General features: G+C 36.3%; 1 protein-coding gene across 1 annotated transcript in view; it reads right to left on the minus strand.

Moving 5' to 3' along the window:
• Positions 1-3219, minus strand: part of LOC137237997 (probable cytochrome P450 313a4) — a 355606-nt gene extending 352387 nt beyond the window's left edge. The window contains exons 1-2 of the mRNA XM_067762483.1: positions 3183-3219; positions 3026-3111 (exon numbers count right to left, since the gene is read on the minus strand). Of these exons, the coding sequence (XP_067618584.1) occupies positions 3026-3053 (28 nt within the window). The 5' untranslated portion in view covers positions 3054-3111; positions 3183-3219. The remainder of the gene's footprint in view (positions 1-3025; positions 3112-3182) is intronic.
• Positions 3220-26391: the final 23172 nt, after the last annotated feature.

A 26391-nucleotide genomic window follows, 5' to 3' on the forward strand; every position in this document is an offset into this window, starting at 1 on the left:
AAATAGTTTTGTACCAATCACAAAATACGGCATTATAACAAGAAATGGGAAAAATTTCAAATCTTGAAAAAGGGGCGTGGCACTGCCCCTTTCTTACAATGCATTTCCCAACGTTTCTGGAGCCATAATTCGACAAAAGATTTGGTGCACATGTATGCCTTTTAACAGGAAATATTTTCAGTAAAAATGGACTAAATCGGCTAAATCGCCTTCTTTTAAATAAAAGATTTTGAAAAAGTGCGTAGATGCAGGTGATAAGCTATTTCTAGTAAAAGTTGGAAAATTTCATTATAACCCTGCCCTTTTTTTATAATAACGCTTTTCAGTGCAATGTGACTTGTGTGTTTATGTTTATAGTTCTGTTATATTTTAATTTTAAAATAAAAAGTATGGAAATCCCCAATTATTGCGCAGCCTTGTAACACTATTAAGCATACAAAACAAACAACAACAGCATTTCAACAGCTGGGTATGTAATGCTCGGTTTCACCCGAACTTAGACTTCCTTACTTGTTATATAAGATAGTAATAGTTGTTTTCGGTGTGCCATTTCTCGGTTGGGTTTTCCTTTACTCGCCACGCCAGCTTATAAATCCATGGTGAGCTGGGTGGTACCTCATTAAAATGGTCAAATTTCGCTTAATCACCTAATTCTGCGCTACCAAAGTACTTCATTAGATTAGATCAGATAGCTAACCACTAGAGTTGTTTTTAGCTTGCCGCCTTCCACACCGAGTGTCCTACGTTCAACTCCCGGACAAACTAACATCAAAATTCAGAAATAGGTTTTTTCAGTTAGAAAAAAGTTTTTCTAATCGAGGTCGACCCTCGGAAGTGATTTGGCAAGCACTCCGAGTGTATTTCTGCCATAAAAAGCTTCTCATTGGAAACTCATATGCCTCGCAGATGCCGTTTGGATTCGGCACAAATCATGTAGGTCCCGTCCCGCCAATTTGTAGGAAAAACTAATTGGAAGATAAGCTCGTCCTAAAATCTCTTCGGAGGTTATCGCGCCTTACATTCTTTTCTTTTGAATTTTTTATGTCATTGGAATATCGTAATGCTTTTTTATATCCAGCTGTACTTGTATTTTAACTTTGATTGGATAACGGTTGGTTGTGCCGGTATAAAAATCATCAGTATCGAAAAAAAACTTGATCAAGCCATGTCCGTCCGTCTGTCCGTTCGCTAACACGATACCTTGAGCAAATATTGAGATATCTTTATCCAGAATAGATTGGTATTGAAAATGAGCGAATTCGATATCGAAAATCTAGAAAAATGGAAAAAATGAGATAATTCAAAAACGAATACCGCTAAGCTAATGAAATTTGGTTGGTTAATTGGCTTTATGACGCAAAACATAAATTTCAAAAAATGCTGGTAGCTGGATTGGTTTTATGACGCAAAACACAAATTCCAAAAAAAGCCAAAAAAAATAGTTTCTGGTCTGCAAAAAATACCATAGAATGTTGAAAGTAACTTAAAAAAAAAACTAACACGAATGTATCTTTGTGTGTTTGTTTTTGAGTCAGCCACGTATTTTTTCTCTGATTGCGAAACCCGTATTAGTTTAGAAGATATGATGTTTTAAGCGAGTGATCGCCACTATCTTTGCGCTATTGGACGTGTCAAGCTTCGTGTTCATTTAAATAACAAAATATCGGCTTCTTTTCGAAGCGACTACAACGCAATGAGTTAAGGGACTTGGTAATATTTCAATATATTTCTGAATCAAGAATCATATGATCCAAAGAGTTTGATAAAACTGTTGAATAAATGTTCATAAATGCACTTTGCCCTTTTGAATTTAATTTCCTGCTAGGATGCTCATGCTCCAGCTCTTACTAATACATTTACATGTAAATTTTTGCCGACCACTGCCCTAGAGCTATAGTATGACCGTAAAAAGGGTGCGGAAATTTATATATAGACTAGCAGACCAGGCAGACGTTGTTCTGCCCTAACTTTGGTCTATTTGCATAACTCTTAAGAAGTTTTTACCTCTTACTCTCCCTCCCCACTCTCCACCTTTTATTTACTCCTCCCTCCGCCTTTCTCTTTCTCCCTCTCCGTCTTTCCTCTTACTTCTTTTCCGCTCCATCTATCCCTATCTTCGTCTAATTCAGGGGTCAACATTTAGTTGAATAATTATTGGCGCCACTTAACAGGTATTATTATTACCATTCGTCTTTATTTGGCTTTAGTTGTCGCTGAACAAGCAGAGTAGCAACATCGGGTGATGGTATTGATTATTTGCGCATTTGCGAAAAGATATTTTGCAAACAAACGCTCATGCACAGAATGGTTTAATGTTAGCAATTTATTTTGTTTAAATTTTAGACTCAAGCAATAAAGTAGTATTTATATGGCATATTTACGAATTACTTTTTGTGTGTTAACAAACATGCGTGCATACGTCCTTCCTCATTGATTTTTCATCAACAACTAAACCACCACCAATAAGATGATTTTAGTTTTACTCACACAGCCGCAGTTTTTATTTTGGGGACCCCTGGTCTAGTTCTATCTCCTTCTCAGTCTCTTTCTCGTTCCCTCTTTTCTCTTCTCTCTAATTCTTCTTATTCTTCTCCATCCCTTATTCTCAATTCCAGTTACAGTTCCAGCCGCAGTCCCAGGTGCTTTTTTCGGAAAAAAAGTTGTCGTAAATATTTATTTAAGCAAAGGGCTAGCAGTATATATAAAATTTCAGGCAAATCAAATCATGAATAGAATTTGTTCGAATAGATCGGAAATTAACTTCACAGGAATACTATCTGGGGTGATGTGAAGCTATCCTGCATATTTGAATAAAGTCGGCAGTCGCTTGGAGTACATAAGCTGCATATAAACATACAAATTTCTTTGTGTATATAGTGTATAAATTATTATTGAGCTTTAGTTTTTTCGAATCAAAAAAGACGTAACACAAAATATTTAAGGAAGGATTAAATACCAAAGTTTTAATAGAACTCAATTAAGTATGGCCACAGGTGTTACAATATTGATAATTTAATAAATTTACCTTCTCTGTTCATTAGCCGAAGAGCCATTCCCACAAGAGGATAGCCCAGAGGTCCCGGTAACTTAAAAATTAGCTTGTAATATTGTCTACGTGCCCACAAAATATAGAGCCATATTAATATTACAGTTCCCGTTAAAATATATAAAATCATATTTACTTAGGAACTTTTGGACGTCTTTTAAGTAATACGGTAAAAACAGAACTAAAACTTTACATCAAATCGGTTGCGGACACACGGGAAGTCATCATAATATCTAAGTTTATTAATATGTTTTAAACATATGTATACTTATGTACAGCTCGTCAGCTTCGAATGTAAACCTGCTAAGTACTATTTTTGACAAAGGCTTAATTTTGATGTAGTTTGGTGGAGCAGAAAATACTGCTTTATCTGCATAGGTAAAACCGTAGCATCATATTTTGGATATTCTCCACGTGAACCAACTTTATATTGCATTTACTTCCTTGGATTTCAAAAAAAATATAAGATAGTTTTCTGTGTGCCATGTAAAATTTGTGTATGTTTCTTAGCAGGTTTGCACTCTAAGCCGACCATGTGTAATTCCTCTTTATTGCTAGTACATGCAAGGTATACTGGCAAAGATTAGAGTGACGATGTATTGCTATTAAAATGTTTTGGTTTTTTATAAGGGAATGTACCCAAATTTAAATTTTTTTATTTATCACACTTACAATCGCAAACATATATGTTCATTACAAATTCAAAACACATAACGGGTATAATGCACAAGCAATATATAAGAATGTATACATATGTATGTGCATTTATGTTAAGAGCAAATTTTGTATTGATATTAGAATTGTTTTTTACACGTTTATACGTCTACGTTTGCTGGTAAAAAAAGCTTATCCTCACTTAGATAATGTTTAGGAGACACAAACCTCTGTTGGCGATAGTGTATAACCTATAGCTGAATCGGTTCCGGTGAATATAGGACACACAACATTTGTAGAGATAATACATAGAGGATAAACATAGACACATATTTCAGTTGCATCTGCGCATGCAACTTCAGAAGAGTTTAACAGTCCATATAAAGTTTAAGCGTGTACGTATATACGTGTAAAAAAAACCACGGCTATTATAGACCCAAATTCATATATAACCCATTCAGGATGAATATTTCACACTTATTGGAGGAAAGAAATTGATGATCGTGCAGAAATTTATAATTACATCCCTGCAGCGAATCGCACAGTTCCGAACTAACGTAGAATTATAGCACCAGTTCTGAGATAAGTCATTAAACCTCTTGTACAAAATTGTCGCTTTGCTCACTGTCCCTCATATTTGCTGCAGGGTAAATACGTTCAGAGAGATTTTTATACCCAGCTGTACTTGTACACAGGGTATTATAACTTTGACTAGATAAGGGTTGGTTGTACAGGTATAAAGGAATCGAGATAGATATAGACTACCATATATCAAAATCATCAGTATCGAAAAAAAATTTGATTGAGACATGTCCGTCCGTCCGTCTGTCCCTTAACACGATAACTTGAGTAGATATTGAGATATCTTTACCAAATTTGGTGCACAAGCTTATCTGGACACAGAATAGATTGGTATTGAAAATGAGTGAAATCGGATGACAACCACGTCCACTTTTTATATATATAACATTTTCGAAAACACAAGAAACCTGATTATTTAGTAAATAATACACCTAGAATGTTGAAATTTGACGTGTGGACTGATATTGAGGCTCTTGATAAAATTTTTTTAAAATGGGCCTGGCACCGCCCACTTGTGATAAAATCAATTTTACAAATATTATTAATCATAAAACAGAGATCGTTAAACCTATCGTAACAAAATTGGGCAGAGAGATTGCCTTTACTATAGGTAATGCTTTGAAGAAAAAAGTACGAAATCGGTTAAGGACCACGCCCACTTTTATATAAAAGATTTTTAAAAGGGTCGTGGACGAATAATATAAGCTATATCTTTGCAAAAAAACTTTAATTCAATGGTATTTCATTACCCAAGTGGGTTTATGACAACAAATAGGATAACCTTAAAATTTAAAAAAACGGGCGTGGCACCGCCCCTTTTATGACTAGGCAATTTTCTATGTTTCGGGAGCCATAACTCTAAGAAAAATTAACAGATCGTAATAAAATTGGGTACACAAATTTTCCCTATAGCAGGAAATATTTCTAGAAAAAATTGACGAGATCGATAAAAGACCACGCCCACTTTTGAATAAAATATTTTTAAAAGGGTCGTAGACGAAAATAATAAGCTATATCTTAGCGAAAAAGAGCTTTGCATCAATGGAATTTTACTTTCTAAATTGAATTATAACATTAAATTGGAAAACACTAAAATTTTTGAAAATGGGTGTGGCACCGCCTCTTTTTTGTCTAAGCAATTTTCAATGTTTCGGGAGACATAACTCGAAGAAAAATTTACATATCGTAACAAAATTGGGTACACATATTTTCCTTGTAGCAGGAAATATTTCTAGTAAAAATGGATAAGATTGGTTAAGGACCACGCCCACTTTTATATAAATGACTTTAAAAAGGGTCGTAGGCAAAAATAATAAGTTAAATCTTAGCGAAAAATAGTTTTGTACCAAACGTATTTTGTGGCGTTATAACAAGAAATGGGAAAAATTTCAAATCTTGAAAAATGGGCGTGGCACTGCCCCTTTCTTACAATGCATTTTCCAACGTTTCTGGAGCCATAACTCGACGAAAAATTTGGTGCTCATGTATGCCTTTTAACAGGAAATGTTTTCGTAAAAATGGACTAATCGGTTAAATCGTCTTTTTTTTATATAAAAGATTTTGTAAAAGTGCGTAGCGGCCACCGTGGTGTGATGGTAGCGTGATCCACCTACCACACCCTATGCCCTGCGTTCTCACCCTAATTAGAAGAAAATTTTTCTAAGTGGGGTTGCCCCTCGGAAGTGTTTGGCAAGCGCTCCGGGTGTATTTCTGCCATGAAAAGCTTTCAGTGAAAATTCATCTGCCTTGCAGATGCCGTTCGGAGTCAGCATAAAACATGTAGGTCCCGTCCGGCCAATTTGTAGGGAAAATCAAGAGGAGCACGACGCAAATTGGAAGAGCAGCTCGGCCTTAGATCTCTTCGGAGGTTATCGCGCCTTACATTTATTTTATTTTAAAAGTACGTAGATGCAGGTAATAAGCTATTTCTAGTAAAAGTTGGAAAATTTCGTTAATAACCCTCCCTTTTTTTGTTATACCGCTTTTTAGTGCAATGGTATTTGCGTGTTTATGTTTATTGTTCTTTTATATTTTAATTTTAAAATAAACAGTATGGAAAGCCCCATATCTGAAGAAAAATTGCATTATTACCCGCTCAAGGTCATTGGTGTTAGCCTCTGTATCCTTTTTGCTTCTTTAAAACGAAAATTAGTTCAGAATAGAACCATACGTATATGTATTATTGTGCAGCCTTGTAACAATATTAAGCACACAAAACAAACAACAACAGCATTTCAAGTGTACAGCTGGGTATGTAACGTTCGGTTTCCCCCGAACTTAGACTTCCTTACTTGTTTTATTATCATCTTTGAAACTCATCTGTCTGTGAAATATATATGTATTTAGTTGCCGAAGTTCGGGTTTATAATTGTCGAAAATGTCGAGAGAAGAGAAGCTCGGCCCAAAATCCTTTCGGAGGTTATGCCTCCCTGCATTTATTTTTTATTTATTAATTGTCAAAAACTAAATTGAGTACCGAAAATAATTCAAAATCCCTTAATAGTTAAGATTCCCTTTTTAATAAACTAATAATAGAGTTTTGTAAGCGAACAAAGAAGAAAAATTTAATTAAACGTAAAGGGTATATCATTCATATTGTGGCGAATATTAGCATCACTATGCTGTTAGTAAATAATCACAACAACAAAAAACAGCAAGCAAAGACACTTATGTACAAGGGCACGAAGAACATTCCACACACATAACCAGCAGCTGGAAGCGAACAGATATTTCACATACATATATGTAGCCTGCAGTTAAGACCACAAGTTGTACTCACACATACGCATGCACGTGGCTAAAAGAAAAGCATAAACTACAAGTATACATGAATATATGTAGCTGGGTAACCAAGCATGAGATACAACTGTTCTCGAACACATGTTCGCGAAATGCCTAGACCTTAGGTGTTGCCATTTTGGTGCTTTTGGAGCCAGATCTAGCCCGTTTTTTTTTTGTGTTTAGCTGTGAAATTTGTAATGTGTTTTATATGTGTCGAAGTTTTATTTTATTTGTTTCATTATGTATGATGTGGCAACTTAGTACTCAATTGATAACAAAAACTTTAATCGATAAACTGTGTCCTGCGGTTGTATATTTGCTTTCCAGCTTGTGCAACAGCATAGTGTAACCTTCTAGGAAATCGACCCTTTAACTTCAGATTATAATAAATGTGTACCTCCCGTACCTTGTTTTCATTATACCTTTGAAGAATATATACGAATTAAAAAATAACATAAATTTATAGAAGAATTCATTGAAAGAAAGATACGTAATATATGTCGCGACTTCATAATTAAATTAATAAAGCAATTCAGATAACGCTTGCCGCACAATATAGAAACACTTAGCAAAATAGATTTCTTTTCGGTTGAAAATACATTGAAAATTGAGTTGAGCCCCCAATTAACCATATAGTTTTAATGTATTAATAAAAAAATATTTTTTATTCGTATCAAAAGTGTACATTGACTTATATTCTACACAGAGGTTGTATCCCGACTATCGATTTCTTAAAGAAGAGTTAATAATAACTGAGTTTTTTTCACATCTATATACATTTACGCTTAAACTTTATATGGACTGCTAAGCAACAAACTTTAAATACAAGTCTGAAATTGCTACACAGAAAATTAGTTCGATGCTTCGAGTTAGAAACGATGCTGAGGACGACCCTATAAACCGTACCTACCTTAGGAAGCTGCAAATATTTAGTATTGATTCTCTTTCATATCGTTGATGATTTAATTTAATGTATAACTTAAACTCTTTATGATATTTTTATTTTTGTACACCCCACACAAATCAATATACCAAAGCTAGGACTGGCATTTAGAACTATGTTAAACTTTAATATAAACAAGTAGGGAAGGTTAAGTTCGGGTGTAACCGAACATTACATACTAAGTTGAGAGCTATGGTGACAAGATAAGGGAAAATAACCTTGTAGGAAAACGAACCGAGGGTAGCCCTGGAATGTGTTTGTATGACATGTGTATCAAACGAAAGGTATTAAAGAGTATTTTATGAGGGGGTGGGCCATAGTTTTATAGGTGGTCGCCTTTTCGAGATATCGCCATAAATGTGGACCAGGGCTGACTCTAGAATGCGTTTGTATAATATGGGTATCAAACGAGAGGTGTTAATGAGTATTTTAAAAGGGAGTGACCCTTAGTTCCATAGGTGGACGCCGATTCGAGATATCGCCATAAAGATGAACCAGGGGTGACTCTAGAATTTGTTTGTACGATATGGGTATCAAATGAAAGGGGTTAATGGGTATTTAAAAGGGAGTGGACGCCTTTTCGAGATATCGCCATAAAGGTGGACCAGGGGTGACTCTAGAATGCTTTTGTACAATATGGGTACCAAACGAAAGGTGTTAATGAGTATTTTAAAAGGGCGTGGAGCTTAGTTCTATAGGTAGACGCCTTTTCGAGATATCGCCATAAAGGTGGACCAGGGGTGACTCTAGAACGTGTTTGTACGATATGGGTATCAAATTAGAGGTATTAATGACGATTTTAAAAGGGAGTGGTGGTAGTTGTATATGTGAAGGCGTTTTCCAGATATCGACCAAAATGTGGACCAGGGTGACCCAGAACATCATCTCTTGGATATCGCTAATTTATTTATATATGTAATACCACGAACAGTATTCATGCCAAGATTTCAAGGGTATTTTATTTCGCCCTGCAGATCTTTTTCATTTTCTTCTACTTAATATGGTACCCATTTTACAAAGTTTTTTTCTAAAGTTATAGTTTGCGTCAATAAACCAATCCAATTACCGTGTTTCATCCGACTTATGGCACTAAAAGTATCCTAGACAAATTAAATGAAAAAGGGCGGAGCCACGCCCATTTTGAAATTTTCTTTTATTTTTGTATTTTATTGCACCATATCATTACTGGAGTCGAATGTTGACATAATTTACTTATATACTGTAAAGATATTAAATTTTTTGTTAAAATTTGACTTTAAAAAATTTTTTTTTAAAAGTTGGCGTGGTCGTTTTCCGATTTTGCTAATTCTATTAGGCATACATATAGTAATAGGAGTAACGTTCCTGCCAAATTTCATCATGATATCTTCAACGACTGCCAAATTACAGCTTGCAAAACTTTAAAATTACCCTCTTTTAAAAGTGGGCCGTTCAACGCCCATTGTCCAAAACTTTACTAATTTTCTATTTTGCATCATAAGTTGAACTCACCTACCAAGTTTCATCGCTTTATCCGTCTTTGGTAATAAATTATCGCACTTTTTATATTTTTCGAATTTTTCGATATCGAAAAAGTGGGCGTGGTTATAGTCCGATATCGTTAATTTTAAATATCGTTCTGAGATGAGTGCTCGGGAACCTACATACCAAATTTCATCAAGATACCTTAAAATTTACTCAAGTTATCGTGTTAACGGGCTGACAGACGGACGGACGGATGGACGGACATGGCTCAATCAAATTTTTTTTCGATCCTGATGATTTTGATATATGGGAGTCTATATCTATCTCGATTCCTTTATACCTGTACAACCAGCCGTTTTCCAATCAAAGTTAATATACTCTGTGAGCTCTGCTGAACTGAGTATAAAAATGCCATATACTTTTCCTATGCTGCATAGTAATTTAAAATTATTTAATGTAATATTGTAATCTTAGGTTAATAAGTATGCATCTAGAAAATGTTTAATAAAATACAATACAATAATACAACACTACTAAATTTCAATACGCATTACACTCAGATGTAATTGAAATATGTGTCTATGTTTCGTCCTCTGCACTAATTCTATGCGCGTCCACTATTTATGATAACTGATTCAGCTATATGTTATACACAGAAATACAACAGAGGGTTGTGTCTCCACCCTGTGCTGAAGCTAGTTGTTTAGCCACTGCCGCTAGATGGGACTCCTAAGAATTATCTAAGCGAGGATAGGCGTTTTTTTTTCAAGCGCAAACGAAGCGTATACGCGTGTAAAAAAAAACACGGCTAATATTGAAAATTTCCTTAAAATTCTTAAACAAAAATTTAATTTTTTGGTATTTTTGCATGTATATGATAATATTTGTGCACTTAGGAGATTTAATTCTTCAATATATTTTTTATGCTAATTTGTATGGTGATCGTAAAGACAAATTAAATGAGTATCCATTTTTAATGTTTTTTTGACAGCCCTAAAGGAGTCATTTTAGAAAGAACGGTTGGTTTTCACGAATTTTCACATTAAATTTTGTACGTAAGTTGTTTAAACTGTGCCAATAATTTATTTTATTTGATTTAAAATCAAAACAAAAGTGAGCTTTTTTTATCAATATTATTGCAAAAGGTAAGTGCCATACACTGCGAAAGGAAAGGAAAAAGGAAAAGAGAAAAGTAAAAGAAAGGAAAAGAGAGGAAATGAAAACAATTAAAAAATAAAAAATAAAATAAATGTAAGGCGCGATAACCTCCGAAGAGATCTAAGGCCGAGCTTCTCTTCCAATTTGCGTCGTGCTCCTCTTGATTTTCCCTACAAATTGGCCGGACGGGACCTACATGTTTTATGCCGACTCCGAACGGCATCTGCAAAGCAGATGAGTTTTCACGGAGAGCTTTTCATGGCAGAAATACACCCGGAGTGCTTGCCAAACACTGCCGAGGGGCGACCCCGCTTAGAAAAATTTTCTTCTAACTGAAAAATCTTATTTCTAAAATTTTGATGTTGCTTTTCCCGGGAGTTGAACCCAGGGCATACGGTGTTATAGGCGGAGCAAGCTACCATCACACCACGGTGGCCGCCGTGAAAACAATTAATTAAGATAATTTTTCCTTAACTTTCATCCATGCAATTTAATATTTTAATAATAATTTATTGTTATGATTTAAATAAGTTTTTGAGCCGAGCTTTCATAATAAGCTTTGACTGAGTGTTCAATTTTGACTGGTTGTGGTGTGGTAGCCGGTTTGGACCTAAGAGCTAAGTTTTTCACACATTATATGTAGCTCTATCCCGTGTAGCAAACAAAGATTATAATTATTTATATGTTTTGGCTCCTGATGGAAAAGCTGCAAACATTGTATAAAATAAAATATCTCTTCGTTCGATTTACAAGAAAGCGACTTGCATTTATTAATCATATATTTTCTTGATTTACATATATCAAAACGACTTGCTTTTATCAATCATGTATTTCGATCTAGCGACTAGCGTATTCAAGGCACGGTTGTTTAATGATCTGCTGAACTGCTACCGATTGCCAAAATACATCGAGCTTTGGGTTTTTCCTCTAAATCAATTGTTTTTTCGTATTTTTTTATGGGGATGGCTTTGGTGACCAAAGTCCACTTTACTAGGTATTCGCGTTTGTCTTCATTTTGTGTGCAGCAACAATTCAGTTGGAGTTTTTTATGCCCTTTCGTATTGTTATCAGGCGATAATACCGTTGAAGGTTTGTTGTGCTTTGCTCGCGGTACTAATATCATTATTAGCTAATGATAGTTACGTTTTTGCGTTTATAACCCAGCAACAGTTTGGCCTTACATTCAACCCAGCATTACATATGGGAGGGTAGCATAAGTTTTTGGATGGTGCCTCTTGTTAACTATCCCCCTTGTTAAGCTCGAAACGTTCCGGTTCGGAATGTCATAAAGTTCGGGGCAATGTCATTTATGAGATCATTTATGCTTCATTGGCAAGATGGATTAACTCTGTTTGCATATCCGATCGACTTTACAATTTAGAATAAATGTAAATATTTAGATATATAGACTAGTGCTTAATCTACATACAATTAACAATCTACATACAATTAACAACAATTGAAATTTGTTTTCTTAAGTAGTTTTGTAATAATTCAAAATTGGCTTGTGGAATATTATAATAACAATAACAATAGCCGTTTCATGCATTTTTAAAATAATTAGTTTCACATCTGGTAAAATTTCTTTCCGAAGGTTGCTCTTGTGGATTTTTTTTCTGTCGATTGATACTGTGGTGTCGAGGTGTTTTTCAATAGCCTTCTCAACATAAATCCTATCTAGCTTACCTCTAAGTCTTTTGTTTCGCTTTCAAAAAACCTTTTCCCCGGGTTGATAATTGTTTAATTTTTTTCCTAGGTTATTTCTGCTCAAAACTCTTTGTTGGGCTTCCATCAACTTTTGTCTTACTATGGCCAGTTCCTCTCTCGAGCAATTGTGAAATACATCGGTTGGCTTCGCATTGATGACAGAGTGGATACTGCAATTATACTTAGGTGTCGCCAACAAAACTAAATCAACCGTTTCGTATATTTTTTTGTTGCTCTTTTATGCAACGCGATATTTCTAGCAAGGTGGAGTGAAACCGTTCCACCTGGCCATTGCTTTCACTGTGGAGAGCGGGTATACAAAATTGCTCGATAGAAAAATTGTCTCTTAGTAAGCTCTTAACTAGATCTGAATGAAACGCTTTTTCATTGTCAGAAACGATTGTTTTGGTATTATTGAATGTCAGTAAAATTTCCAACAGGGCATATTTAATGTCAATTGAGGATCTAGATGTAATGGGTTTAACTATAGCAAACTTGGATAAAATATCAACGCATGTTAGAAAATGGTATTTACCGGTCATAAAAATACCCATGTGAAGGATTTCTCCTGGAAGGTGAGGGATAGGAGTTTTACCTATTCCAGGATCAGGTGGTTTCCTCTGGTATTTATTTTCAAGGCATATTTTACAATTTGCAATCATCGCTTGCAACATTTTTTTCATTTTTGGAAAGAAATATTCTCGAGATTATTGTTGGAAATTTTCGTACAAACCACGATGAGCACGGTTGTGTTCCGCTGCTATTGTTTCTAACTGGTCGTCTTTGTTGACTAAGCCTATGACGAGAATTTCGGTATGGATAAATTGAACGCCTGGAAATGCTAACTTTAGAGTATTTTGTATCAATGCCAAAGTCGGGAGGTCACAGTGAATACCGTTGGTAACGTTGGGGTTAATAACAGATTTAAGACACTGAATTAGGTTTGCGGTGTTGTCGAAAAAGATTGTATGCCTAACCAGTTTTTGAAAAAGGATCTTCGTGGTTTTACTGAATGTGTTTGATTCAGATAACACTATCTGATTTCTAAACTGATTAATGGGACATTTAACAGATTTAATGACATGAGTTGAAGACTCCTCACTGTGAACACTTTCGCTTTTCTCAGTAGAATTCAAGTTGTGACAGTATTGTCTGGAGAGCGCATCTGCAACTTTGTTATCTTTTCCAAGTTTTTAGTGAAATGTAGGTGAAAATTCTTCTATAAAGGCTTTCCATCTTTTCACTTAGGCATTCGGATTCTTATCCGAAATGACAAATATGAGTGGCTTGTGATCTGTGAAAATATTTATGTTTTTTATTCCGTATAAATAATGCCGAAGTCTTTTCAGTGCCCACACATCCGCAAAAAGGCTCACGTTCACTGGTTGCATAGTTTTGTTCACAAGCTGATAGTGTTCGTGAAATCATTGTGATTGGGCGACCGTTTTGGGATAAAACCGCACCAAGTGCACTACACGAAGCATCGGTTGTTAGCTCAAATGGTCGGCTATAATCCGGATATTGTAGTAAAACGTCGTCGAAAGCTAGCACCTGTTTTATCTTTTCAAACGCTTGGAGTGCTTCTGAGCTGAGAACGATTTTTACGCTTTTTGACCTATGTGCACCGACGTTCCCATTCTCACCTTGAAGATATGCAGTCAGAGGTTTGACTATAGCAGCATAGTCTCTTACAAAACGTCGATAGTATCCAGATAGGCCGAGGAACGACCGTAATGCTCGAAGGGTTTTAGGGGGTTGGTAATTAATAATATCGTGCACTTTATCTGGACAAGTTTTATACCCCTTTCGGATACTAAAAAACCAAAAAACTCTACCTCCGTTTTGAAAAACTTTGATTTTTCAGGTGATACTCTCATCCCCGCTTTCTCTAATTTATTAAGAACATTATCTATGTCTCTTAAATGAGGCTCTTCATCGGGAGAATAAATAATTATATCGTCCACATAAACATGACACAATTTTCCTATACCTTCTCGTAAAACGTCGTCTATAGCCCTTTGAAATATGCTGGGCGCATTTCTCAATCCAAAAGGCAACCGACAGAATTCGTACTTTCCATTATTAATGCTGAACGCCGTTTTTTGCATATCCTCCTCACACATGATAATTTGGTGAAAACCTGACTTGAGATCTAAAGTAGTGAAGTATTTGGATTTTCCTAAATTAGCCAAAATTGCGTAATTATCGGGTTTGGGGTATCGATCAGGGATAGTTTTTTCATTGATCTTCCTAAAGTCTATCACCATTCGCAACTTCGGCTTTCCATTCTCATCGAGGCCCTTTTTTGATACCACGGGAACTGATGAATTATAGGACGAGCATGAATTTCTAATAATGCCATCTTTGAGAAGTGTTTCAATTTCCTTGTTAATAAACGGAGCCACTGAAATAGGGTACGGATAACTTTTACTGTATATTGGTTCGTTAGTAGTTGTACGAATTCTTCTATCTGGATCAGCAAAAGCGGTTACATTGGTGTTAATTATCTGACGAAATTGAGCTTCAAAACTAGATGGAACTGAGTCGGTATCTATTGTTATTAAATTGACCTGGTCACTTGAGAGATGTTATACTTTAACTTTGCCATTCTGATAAAGTAAACACCCTCTGTCAGTGACGATATTTGCTTTAATTTTCCTCAGAAACTCATACCCTATGATACCATCGAACATATTTCAATTTGGAAGTAAGTAAAATGTTGAGGTTTGGTCTAGAATATTAATTAAGCATTTTTTATTAATGATATTCGTACCATTAATAGACTTCAAACGGAACGGCTTTTCTAAAAGTTTAACACCTTGGAGAAATGAAAAATTTTTTATATAATTTTTCGACGTACCTGTATCAATTAAAATACGAAGCTCCTGCCCGTTTCTAGTTGTTTTAGTAATATACGGCAGGAGCGGATTTAGTTTAAAAAATTTATTACGTCATACTTATCTTCAATATCATCTCCCTCTTCGAGACTAAAATAACCATTGTGTGGATCATATTCACGTTTGTAGCAATCCCTACACTCGACACCTTCACGCGCTTCACCCTTACACCCTATGTTGTCATTATTTGAAAAATATTCTAATTCATCTGGCATAAAGTTAATTTTCTGAGCCTTTTGAATTGGTACTCGGTCGGAATTCGATTGCTCCCCAGCTCGTTTATACGCCACTTGCTGGTTCGAATTTGGATTCTGTGTATATGTGTAAATATTAGGCTTAGAAAAATGTGTGCTATGCGGATGCTGTGGCACATTCGGATAGTTGGAATGATTACGTTGTCTGTAAAAGGATGAATTATTATCAACTTCCATAGGAGTTGGCATAGGCGTAACATTAGAATAGGGACGTTTTTGGTATTGTGACAGTGGTGCTTTTGATTTGTTAGATTTTAATGTGTTACCCATTGCGAATGCTTGCGCAAAGTCATATCGCATGTGCAAGAGCAGATGGAAGATCTTTCGGCCTTGCTGAAAAGAGTATGTCACACATAGGGCGACAAAGCCCAGATATGAAGACGCGCAATGCATTCTCCCTGGCACGATCATTAAGAGCTGCAATAACATCACTATTTCCACTATGAGTCATAATTTGCTTATTGGTTATTAAAGATAGTTGCTTATCTATCTTGTTGTAGTATTCTGCAACGGACAAATTACCTTGTCTCAAAATACTTAGCTCATTTTCCATTACGTATAATGCCTTTTATCAGCATAAGTTTGATCGAACCTAGAAATGATTGCCTTATAATTTAGAACAGTATTAAATGATGCGAGAGTAGTGTTGGCAGAATCCACTATCTTATTTCTAAAGATACCCATGGCTAAATAATACTTCTCCGAGCCCTCCTTGTGGTAGGTCATTGCAAACTCGGCCGCACTTCGCCAAGCCGGGTACGTGGAAGATTCGCCTTTAAATTCAGGCATAGATTTAATTAAGTCTAAGCTGGCATTGTTCTGTTCGATTAATGGGTTTATGGAAACTGGTAAAAGCGGTTCCACACTGGGTGGTCCCAACCGGTTAACGGCTAAAGTTAGACGTGGTATCTGTTCTTCAAGCTCCTGCCCAGTATGTTCATTAGACGTATTAGCGATTTCTAGCACTTGCTCTCTGCTAAGAAACAATTTCATTTATAAATCAACCTCTCAATTAGAGACTTGGTTTACAAAATAATACAATTTATTTTATTTGAAATGCACGAGAGATATCTGAACTTTAAAAATTCTCGACAGCACAACAAAATCAATTCTATAAAATTTGAAATTTTATCATAAATGTCGAAGCGAACAGCTCCCACAAGATGCCCTTTGGTTTGTAGATTTATATTAATGCAAACTGGAAAAGTTGTTGAGTTTTAGCTTAATTGTATTATAAATCTGACTAGCTTAATATTGTCGTAGCACGTGCTTCTAAAAATGCACTATTTATTATATCAATTACATATAAGTATTTGAGTTACAGTTTTCATAAAGGACTTTAAGAAACTTTAGTGCAACTCACTAATTCCTACAGGATTTTAACGTCGCAATCATATGACAAAAACTAATTTTAAGGTATTTAGCGCTTCTTTTAACTTCCTATAAAGTCTTTTTTTAAAGCACTAATAAGAAATGCACGTGAGTTATATTTTTGGAACAAAATTAAAATGAGGAATTTTTGTTTTTTTAAGATTTTGTAGAACACCGTTTTTAAACACGTAAAATAACTTTTAGTGCACTGATTCAAAAATACAAAACTTTTTTTTTTTTTTTAAATCCACTTAACCAATATTTGAAGTATCACTTACAATTGTATTAATTTAATCGAGGATCCTATGGTCCTTTGTTTTCAGCAATGATTTGATGATAGTTCTTAGCAGCTTCTCAGGGGCCCTATGATCCTTTTGTTTCTAAAAGCCTTCTAGTTGGGCGCCAAATAAAATAGCTCTCCGTTCGATTTATAGGAAAGCGACTTGCAATTATTATACATATATTATCTTGATTTACATATATCAAAACGACTTCCTTTTATCAATCATGTATTTCCATCGAGCGACTAGCGTATTCAAGGTACGGTTACTTAATGATCTGCTGAACTGCTACCGTTTGCCAAAATACATCGAGCTTTGGGTTTTTCCTCTAAATCAATTGTTTTTTCGTATTTTTTATGGGGATGGCTTTGGTGACCAAAGTCCACTTTACTAGGTATTCGCGTTTGTCTTCATTTTGTGTGCAGCAACAATTCAGTTGGAGTTTTTTATGCCCTTTCCTATTGTCATCAGGCGATAATACCGTTGAAGTTTTTTTTGTGCTTTGCTCGCGGTACTAATATCATTATTAGCTAATGATAGTTACGTTTTTGCGTTTATAACCCAGCAACAGTTTGGCCTTACTTTCAACCCAAAATTACATATGGGAAGGTAGCACAAGTTTTTGGATGGTACTTCTTGTTAACTTATACAATGAAATTTTATAAGAAAGAAAATAAAAACTAACTGAATATGAACAGTTAATATGTATGAATATATATTTAACTTCGCTTTGGACTTCATTTTTTTATGAATTATCTTTATTTTTTAATTGAACCATTCATTCAAAATGCAACAACAAATTACTAATTTTAAACATTGCAACCTGTGTGAAACAAGGTGCGGGTTGCTCGTAGTGCATGAATTATTATTGAGCTTTAGTTTATTCGAATCAAAAAATACGTAACACAAAAACTTTAAGTGAGGATTAAATACCAACGTTTTAGTATAACTCAATTAAATATGGCCACAAGTGTTACGACATTGATAATTTAATAAATTTACCTTCTCTGTTAATTAGCCGAAGAGCCATGCCCACAAGGGGATAGCCCCTTGGTAACTTAAAAATTAGCTTATAATATTGTCTACGTGTCCACAAAATATAGAGCCATATTAATATTACATATCCCGTTAAAATATAAAAAATCATATTTACTTAGGAACTTTTGGACGTCTTTTAAGTAATACGGTAAAAAGAGAACTAAAACTTTACATCGAATCGGTTGTAGGCACACGGAAATTCATCATTATATCTATGTTATTAATATGTTTTAAACATATGTTTACTTCTGTACAGCTCGTACCACCCACTTGTGATAAAATCAATTTTACAAATATTATTAATCAAAAATCTTTAAACCTATCATAACAAAATTCGGCAGAGAGGTTGCCTTTACTATAAGGAATGCTTTGAAGAAAAATTAACGAAATCGGTTAAGGACCAAGCCCTCTTTTCTATAAAAGATTTTTAAAAAGGTCGTACACGAATAAAATAAGCTTAGCGAAAAAGAGCTTTATATCAATAGAATTTTACTTTCTAAAATGAGTTATAACATTAAATTGGAAAACACTAAAAATTTTGAAAATGGGTGTGACAATGCCCCTTTTTTGTCTAAGCAATTTTCACTGTTTCGGCAGCCATAACTCGAAGAAAAATTGGGTACATATACTTTCCTTATAGCAGGAAATATTTCTAGTAAAAATGGATAAGATTGGTTAAGGACCTCGCCTACTTTTATATAAATGACTTTAAAAAGGGTCGTAAGCAAAAATAATAAGTTAAATCTTAGCGAAAAATAGTTTTGTACCAATCGTATTTTGTGGCATTATAACAAGAAATGGGAAAAATTTCAAATTTCGCTTAATCACCTAATTCTGTGCTACTTTATTAGATTAGATCATATAGCTAACCACTAGAGTTGTTTTTAGCGTGCTCCGCCTTCCACACCGAGGGTCCTACGTTCAACTCCCGGACAAACTAATATCAAAATTCAGAAACAAATATTTCAGTTAGAAAAAAGTTTTTCTAATCAAGGTCGACCCTCGGAAGTGATTTGGCAAGCACTCCGAGTGTATTTCTGCAATGAAAAGCTTCTCGATGGAAACTCATCTGCCTCGCAGATGCCGTTCGCATTCGGCATAAATCATGTAAGTCCCAACCGCAAATTTGTAGGAAAAATTAAAAGAACCACGACGTAAATTGGAAGATAAGCTCGTCCTAAAATCTCTTAGGAGGTTATCGCGCCTTACATTCTTTTCTTTTGAATTTTTTATGTCATTGGAATATCGTAATGCTTTTTTATATCAAGCTGTATTTGTACAGGGTATTATAACTTTGATTGAATAACGGTTGGTTGTGCAGGTATAAAGGAATCGAGAAAGATATTGACTTCCATATATCAAAATCATCAGTATCGAAAAAAAAACTTGATGAGCAAATATTGAGATATCTTTATCCAGAATAGATTGGTATTGGAAATGAGCGAATTCGATATCGAAAATTTAGAAAAATGGAAAAAATGAGATAATTCAAAAACGAATACCGCTAAGCTAATGAAATTTGGTTGGTTAATTGGTTTTATGACGCAAAACGTAAATTTCAAAAAATGTTGATAGCTGGATTGGTTTTATGACGCAAAACATAAATTCCAAAAAGAGCCAAAAAAATTTGTTTCTGGTCCATAGAATGTTGAAAGTAACTTAAAAAAACTAACACGAATGTATCTTTGTGTGTTTGTTTTTGAGTCAGACACTTATTTTTTCTCTGATTGCGAAACCCGTATTAGTTTAGAAGATATGATGTTTTAAGCGAGTGATCGCCACTATCTTTGCGCTATTGGCCGTGTCAAGCTTCATATGAATTTAAATAACAAAATATCGGTTTCTTTTCGAAGCGACTACAACGCGATGAGTTAAGGGACTTGGTAATGTTTCAATATATTTCTAAATCAAAGATCATATGATCCAAAAAGTTTGATAAAACTGTTGAATAAATGTTCATAAATGCACTTTGCCGTTTTAAATTTAGTTTCCTGCTGGGACGCTCATGCTCCAGCTCTCATTAATACATTTACATGTAAATTTTTGTCGACCACTACCCTAGAGCTATAGTATGACCGTAAAAAGGGTGCGGGAATTTATATATGGACTAGCAGACAGGCAGACGTTGTTCTGCCCTAACTTTGGTCTATTTGCATAACTCTTAAGAAGTGTTTACCTCTTACTCTCTCTCCCTCTTACTCTCCCTCCCCACTCCCCCCTTTTATTTACTCCTCCCTCCGCCTTTCTCTTTCTCCCTCTCCGTCTTTTCTCTCACTTCTTTTTCGCTCCATCTATCCCTATCTTCCTCTAATTCAGGGGTCACCATTTAGTTGAATAATTATTGGCGTCACTTAACAGGTATTATTATTATCATTCGTCTTTATTTGGCTTTAGTTATCGCTGAACAAGCAGAGTAGCAACATCGGGTGATGCTATTGTTTATTTGCGCATTTGCGAAAAGATATTTTGCAAACAAACGCTCATGCGCAGAATGGTTTAATGTTAGCAATTTATTTTGTTTACATTTTTCTTTACACTCAAGCAATAAAGTAGTATTTATATGGCATATTTACGAATTACTTTTTGTGTGTTAACAAACATTCGTGCATACGTTCTACCTCATTGATTTTTCATCAACAACTAAACCACCACCAATAAGATGATTTTAGTTTTACTCACACAGCCACAGTTTTCATTTTGGGGACCCCTGGTCTAATTCTATCTCTTTCTCCTTCCTTCTTTTCTCTTCTCTCTAGTTCTTCTTATTCTTCTCCATCCTTTATTCTCAATTCCAGTTACAGTTCCAGCCGCAGTCCCAGGTGCTTTTCCCGGAAAAAAAGTTGTCGTGAATATTTATTTAAGCAAAGGGTTAGCAGTATATATTAAATTTCAGGCAAATCAAATCATGAATAGAATTTGTTCGAATAGATCGGAAATTGACTTCACAGGAATACTATCCGGGGTGATGTGAAGCTATCCTGCATATTTGAATAAAGTCGGCAGAGTCGCTCGGAGTACATAAGCTGCATATAAACAAACAACTTTCTTTGTGTATATAGTGTATAAATTATTATTGAGCTTTAGTTTATTCGAATCAAAAAAGACGTAACACAAAATCTTTAAGGAAGGATTAAATACCTACGTTTTAATAGAACTCAATTAAGTATGGCCACAAGTGTTACGATATTGATAATTTAATAAATTTACCTTCTCTGTTCATTAGCCGAAGAGCCATTCCCACAAGGGATAGCCCAGAGGTCCTGGTAACTTAAAAATTAGCTTGTAATGTTGTCTACCTGCCCACAAAATATAGAGTCATATTAATATTACAGTTCCCGTTAAAATATATAAAATCATATTTACTTAGGAACTTTTGAACGTCTTTTAAGAAATACGGTAAAAACAGAACTAAAACTTTACATCAAATCGGTTGGAAAGTCATAATTATATCTAAGTTTATTAATATGTTTTAAACGTATGTATACTTATGTACAGCTCGTCAGCTACGAATGTAAACCTGCTAAGTACTATTTTTGACAAAGGCTTAATTTTGATGTAGTAAGGTAAAACCGTAGCATCATATTTTGGATATTCTCCACGCGAACCAACTTTATATTGCATTTACTTCCTTGGATTTCAATAAAAATTTAAGATAGTTTCTTAGCAGGTTTGCACTCTAAGTCGACCATATGTAATTCCTCTTTATTGCTAGTACATGCAAGGTATACTGGCAAAGATAAGAGTGACGATGTATTGCTATTAAAATGTTTTGGTTTTTTAAAAGGGAATGTACCCAAATTTTAATTTTTTATTTACACACTTACAATCGCAAACGTATATGTTCATTACAAATTCAAAATACATAACGGGTATAATACACAAGCAATATATAAGTATTGCAACGAATTTACTGCAAATCCTCTTATTTGCAACCTTCTGCTATGTTCGAATCACTAAACTGTTGAATAAATAACTCCAATATTTAATAATGCAAATGCAATGCTCTCATATGCGCGTGTATTTGTGAGCGACACTTCCTCAATTAAAATTGCATACTTCTGGGAGCATCTCAGAGAAGATATCTGCAGGTGTTTGTGCGTTGCTTCTCCACTGCGTGGTCGTACATATGTGTAGACATAATGATTGATTTGTTTATGTAGATATATAATGATTGATTTATGGATGTGCATACAAGTCACTCTTAGCATCGACTTAGAGATGACAGTACCCCTTAGTGTTGCTAATATTCTTAACAATACCCTCCACCTAAGTCTGATCGTCCCGATCAGACAAATCTCTCGATCTAAACGCTGCCAGTCTTTCCAAATGGACCACTTTCATTTTGGTTCGTGGTTTACCGATGGTTTTATGCGGTACACTACATCGTTGATCCGTTTTACAACTTTGTATGGGCCTTCCCAATTACACTGGAATTTCGGGGACAAACCTTTTTTTCGTTGTGGGTTGTATAACAGCACCAAATCTACTTCCTGAAAAGCTTCCGAATTAATTGCCTTATCGTATCTGGCTTTCATCTTGTCACTCATAATCTTTGTTCGTTGCCCTATTAGAACGTGTATTTCTCTCAGCTCTTCTTGCAAATCACCATTGGATTTCTTGGCATTTCTCTCCGCATCGGCATCTATCCTAAACTTCAAATCAGCTGGCAGTGTAAGGTCATTGCCAAAAATTACTTTTGCAGGGGTTTGGTTTCATGCACTGCGGATCGGTAAGCCATCAAGAATAATGGTATGCGGGTATCCCACTCTTTATGGAACTTGTCCACTACTTTCCTTAAGTGCTCCTCCAATGTTCTATTGAATCGTTCCACCATAACATCGGGATGAGGATGCAATGCAGTTGTCCGTGTTTTTCGAATGCCCAATGATTTACACATTTCCTGGAACACAGCTGATTCGAAATTCCTGCCTTGGTCAGAATGTAACTCCATTGGTACACCATACCTTGCAACCCAATTGTTTATAAACACTCCTGCTACTGTTTCCGCTTCTTGATTTGGGATTGGTTATACCTCTGGCCATTTGCTGAAATAATCCATAACTACCAGTACATATTTGTTTCCGCAGTTGCTAGTAGGAAATGGATCTGCAACATCCATAGCGATGCCTTCAAATGGCGCACCTGAGATATATTGCTTCATCTGTCCATGACTTCGGGTTTTGGGCCGTTTCGCTCTGCTGCAAACCTCGCAGTTCGAAATCCACTCAGTGACCGACTGACGGCAACCAACCCAATAGAATCTCTGTTTAATCTTCTCGAGCGTCGTCGTGATTCCAAGATGACCTCCGCTTGGACCATTATGCAGCTCGCTGAGCACGTCAGGAATCCTCTTTCTGGGAACAACTATCAGTTTCTTTTTTCTTTGACCATCCTCACTCTCTCATACTCGATGCAAGCAACCGGATATCAATTCTAAACTGTTCCACTGTGCCCAATATGACTTCGCCATGGGACTCTCTGCTGACGTTTCCTCTCTGATTGGTCTTCCGTTTCTTTCGAGCCCTTGCATAACATGTGACAGATCTGTATCTTCTAGCTGACACTTTCTTAGTTGTACCTTGTCCCATTCATCCGTACACGTTATAGTCATTAGCCGGACATCTATAATGTCTTCTTTAGCCTCGGCCTTTGAACAGTGCTTGCATTTCAAACTACATGGTCTTCGTGACATTGCATTGGCATTTCCATGGGTACTTCCTTTTCGATGCTCAATGGAAAAGTCATAGCTTTGTAGTCGCCCGATCCACCGTGCCAATTGTCCTTCCGGATTACGGAACTGCAGAAGCCATTTTAACGCTGCGTGATCTGTCCTCACACGGAATCGCTGGCAGCAGAGGTGTTTGTGAAAATGTTTAATGCACTCTACCAATGCCAGCAGCTCTCTCCACGTAACGCAGTAGTTCCTCTCCGGTTTCCCAATCGAACGGCTGTAATATGCAACTACCTTCCCCTGTCCATCGACCAGTTGCGATAAACCGCCTCCTATAGCATATCCACTCGCATCTGTATCTAGAATAAATGTTGCTACTGGAATCGGGTATGCTAACATTGGGGCAGTGCACAACCGCTTCTTCAATGTTTGGAAAGCCACTTCTTGCTCCTTCTTCCATTCAAAAGCTTTATTTTGTCTTGTAGGCTCATGGAGGCTATGGGCTACGCTGGAAAAATTTGGTACAAATTGGCGGTAATATGTGCACAGCCCCAGGAAACTTCTCAATTCATGTAGGTTTTGTGGTATTGGCCAATCCTTTACAGCCTCTATCTTTTCGTTCGCAGTGCAGATGCCCTTTGTCGTTACCTTGTGACCCAAATAATTTACTTCGTTTTTAAACAGCGCACGCTTTTTGGGACTTAACTTCAAACCAACGCTAGCTATTCTCTGGAAAACTTCCTCCAAGTTCTTAAGATGTTCATTAAAGTTCTTCCCAATACGATGATGTCGTCCAGGTACAAAAAGCATGTTTTCCAATGTAGACCTTTCAGTACCTGGTCCATGAGTCTCGCATAAGTAGCTGGTGCATTACAAAGTCCAAAAGGTATCACTCTAAATTGCCAAAGACCATCACCGACACTGAAGGCTGTTTTCTCTTTATCTCCCTCCTTCACCTCAACTTGCCAGTAGCCGCTTTTCAAGTCCAGTGTGGAAAACCATTTCGTACCAGATAGCGAGTCCAGAGTGTCGTCAATTCTTGGCAATGGGTAGCTATTCTTTTTCGTAATGTCATTAAACTTCCGGTAGTACAAGCAAAACCTCATTTTTCCATCCTTCTTCTTTACAAGTACTACCGGTGAGCTCCATGGGCTAGCTGATGGTTCGGTGGCGCCGTTGTCGCTCATTTCTTGTATGATTTGACTCACAACTTCCCGCTTCACCAGTGGAACACTACGTGGAGCTTGACGGATCGGCCTCGCATCTCCAGTGTCAATTTGATGTTTCACAACGTTGGTGCGGTCTGGTTTGGAACCATCCTGGTCAAATATGTTCGCGTACTTTAGGAGCAGTTATTTTGCCTTACTCTGATAGGCTTCCTCTTGCCCCTGCGTCCATGCCGTGATGTCATTTGAAAGATCAGTATTACCAGATGAAACGTGTTCCTGGAGCTGTTCACAGTTAATAACTCCTTCAGCCTCTTGGCATCTTCCCAAAATAGCTCCTTTGGTCAGTTTGTGTGGTGACTTGAACTCATTGAGTACTCTTACCGGAATATCCATCTTGTTTTATCATAGCCAGGGCTTTTCCTACAAGTATGCTCAGTGCTGATTTGTTTGCTGCTTCGACAACCCACAATTTGTTTGTCCCACAATCGCCATCAACCTTTGCCCAGATGACTGCTTCGGATTTTTGGTGGTATTTTCTGACTCTCTTCCACCAGCACTCGTTTACTGCTTTAGCCTCTCTCGTAGCCGAAATTAAGTGGCACATCCATGTTCTTATATCGCATCGTCTTGCTTTGCATATCGATCTTGATGCCTTGGTCGATTAAGAAGTCCACTCCAATTATGATTTCATCAACAATCTCTGTCACTATAAAATTTTGTAGTACTGTGACGTTCCCAATTGCTACTTCACATGCTACTTCTCCAATTATCTGGGTATCCTCTCCCGTGGCTGTACGTAATCTTGCTCCAAGCAATGGTCTTATCTTCTTGTTGACTAAATCTGATCGAATGATGGAATAGGATGCACCCGTATCTACAGTCAATAAACGTTCCTTTCCATCCACATGTCCTCCGACAGTCAGATTGTTTGACCTTCTTCCAATTTGTGAGATAGAGATTATGGGGCATTCAATTGAGGGAGCCAGCTGTCGCCCCTTGCCGCTGACTCGCTTTAGTTTAACGATTGATTGGTATTGGAGATCTGATCATCTCTTTCAGCCCTGCGTTTACGACCACCCACAATGTTGGAATTGTTAGGGTTGGTGTTGCAATAACGCGCAATGTGCCCTGGCTTTCCACAATTAAAGCATTTGGCTGCATCATTATTATTCTACTGCGTACCCTTCAATGCTTCCAAAATTGTGTCTACCCACTCTGGTCTTTCTACTTCCACACGATGAGCCTTATATGCTGGTTTACTCAATAGGGAGGCAGTTTCCTGAGTCAATGCATGTGATACCGTTTCAGCAAATGTCAGCTTTGGGTTTGCGTATGTAGCTCGCTTCGTTTCCACGTCCCGTATGCCATTTATAAA

The sequence above is a fragment of the Eurosta solidaginis genome, chromosome 1 (assembly GCF_040869045.1).
Source record: "Eurosta solidaginis isolate ZX-2024a chromosome 1, ASM4086904v1, whole genome shotgun sequence".
Classification (NCBI taxonomy): domain Eukaryota; kingdom Metazoa; phylum Arthropoda; class Insecta; order Diptera; family Tephritidae; genus Eurosta; species Eurosta solidaginis.